The 1,994-nt window shown below is 34.0% G+C and overlaps 1 protein-coding gene across 8 annotated transcripts in view; it reads right to left on the reverse strand.

The window, feature by feature from the left end:
* Positions 1–1,994, reverse strand: part of LOC119586978 (required for meiotic nuclear division protein 1 homolog) — an 11,528-nt gene that overhangs the window by 4,463 nt on the left and 5,071 nt on the right. For 5 of the 8 annotated variants that reach the window (XM_037935716.1, XM_037935717.1, XM_037935714.1 and 2 more), the window contains one exon: positions 1,450–1,663. In XM_037935716.1, coding sequence (XP_037791644.1) covers positions 1,450–1,663 — 214 coding nt within the window. The remainder of the gene's footprint in view (positions 1–1,449; positions 1,664–1,994) is intronic. The other 3 variants (XM_037935720.1, XM_037935718.1, XM_037935721.1) reach the window with 1 other exon arrangement.

Raw genomic sequence — 1,994 nt, forward strand, 5'->3', positions numbered from 1 at the left:
GGGGATGATTATAAACAAGCAAAAACCTGATACAACTATAAAATTCAAACTCTTACCATGATCTTGCAAGATGAACCATACTTAATCACTTCCTCAAGATATCTACATTATTTTCAATTCAAACCGAAGCTATATAATCACAAAATACCACTGCAACTAAATCACCCAAACTCCTCCTATTTCATAAAACAAATTACAAGATACTCTAAATACATAATTTCTGTATATTTCTAAGCCCTATTATCAGAAAACACACATATATGTATTGAAGGTAAGAACAACTGGAATAATAGAAAATGCTTTTACGTTTCTGATACCCAAACATAATTCTATTGGATGTTGTGTCTCAATGACATTAATTTCTTTGAAAAAGTGAGGCAGTAATTTCAAAAGTAATGAAAACCTACTGTATTTGTTCTTAACCTAATGCCAGTGGGTGCCTCATGTGTCATGCTGGACCCTGCACAGGGAATAGAATGCAGTCATCCCTTGAGTGAAAAATTAGAAGCATAGGAAAAATATAACTTCCCTATGATTTTGGCTGCAGCAATTACAATTTTCCAAGCTAAGAGGTGACTTTAAGCCTACTTTTAAAGAGCTATAGCTCCTCAATCATTACAGTCATGGCCAAACAAGTGAACACATGTTTAGTGTATATTACTTAGAGAAGGCTCAATGGATGGATCATTGACATGAAAAGGAGTCCATGGCATGTATGTACATGCCATAAGGATAGGCAATCATTTATGGTTTCAAAAGCTTAAATACTTAGTTAACTAAGTTAACTATATGAGATTCCACTATATATTATGAAGGCAAAAACTACATATCAGAAAAGAAGGAAAGAACTAAAGAATACTTATTGAACTTGCAGATATGTATTAAGTATTATTGCCTTTTAAATATAGATCAAGCTACCATAATATGCTGAACTAACGCTTCTACTATTCTACTAAGTTAGGAAGAAAATGCTACAGAAGAACCCATTCATTTCATCCAACACTCAAGAAGGGGGTGAGGGGTAGGGTGTTCCTTTTTTGATGACCTCTGGTGTTTAGCAAAGGGAAGTGAAATCAGGAAAAAGAGTAAAAGGAAAGCAAGTGACTTCCCAACAGCCAACAAAGGCATCATCATACAGCAAGGCAGAACTGGAAAAGTTTCAGAAAATCACAATCTGATGATAGGTCATAAAGTAGAATTTCATTAAACAAGGGGAATAATAATAATAATTTTTTTGTAGACTAAAAAAAAAATTAAATATTAATAATTTACCTTGATATGATAGTTTCATATTCATAAATATATCTTTTTTTTATACTTGACATAACTCTGAACATAAAAATATTACTACATTATGAAACAATCACTTTTCCAGTATTCATTTGATATGTCCCACATATACACATAGGCTTTGCCTCTCTTTCCCTTCCATAAATAAATAAATCTTACCTGGTACAGAATGTGAAGGGGCATGAAGCCCAGACTTTGACGACAAGTGTGCATGGCTGTCAGAGTGCATTCCAGGTGCCGTACTCATCTTATCATTAGTGGTGTTACCTGGATTAATGCCAGCTGAGATGTAGAGACCTTGATGTGTTAGGCCATCCAGAAGTTCATTTAAGTCATATTCATCTGCCGTTGCATAAGCGGTGACCTGCCATTCCTGGTGAAGAAGAGATGTTAAGTAATATGTGAGTGACCTGGCTCTCTTTATTCTGTATACCTACAGCTTAATGAGCTAGAAAGTATGTGGAAATATAGATATGAAACTGTTGACTGAGTTGAGCACTATTATCATATTCAATACAGTGTAAAACAAAAAGAGATAAAACTTTAATGGTAGTTCTAGGTCTCACTATTAATTTAAATACTCAAAATGCAGTCTATGGAATTTTCTTACAAAAACATCATACCAGTTAAAAGACAAGTGTGATTCTGCTTATAACTAAGGCCCTTTGGTAGATTTACCTATTTACATATACCCTTCCCTGATC

Source organism: Penaeus monodon, chromosome 22 (assembly GCF_015228065.2).
Source record: "Penaeus monodon isolate SGIC_2016 chromosome 22, NSTDA_Pmon_1, whole genome shotgun sequence".
NCBI classification, from domain to species: domain Eukaryota; kingdom Metazoa; phylum Arthropoda; class Malacostraca; order Decapoda; family Penaeidae; genus Penaeus; species Penaeus monodon.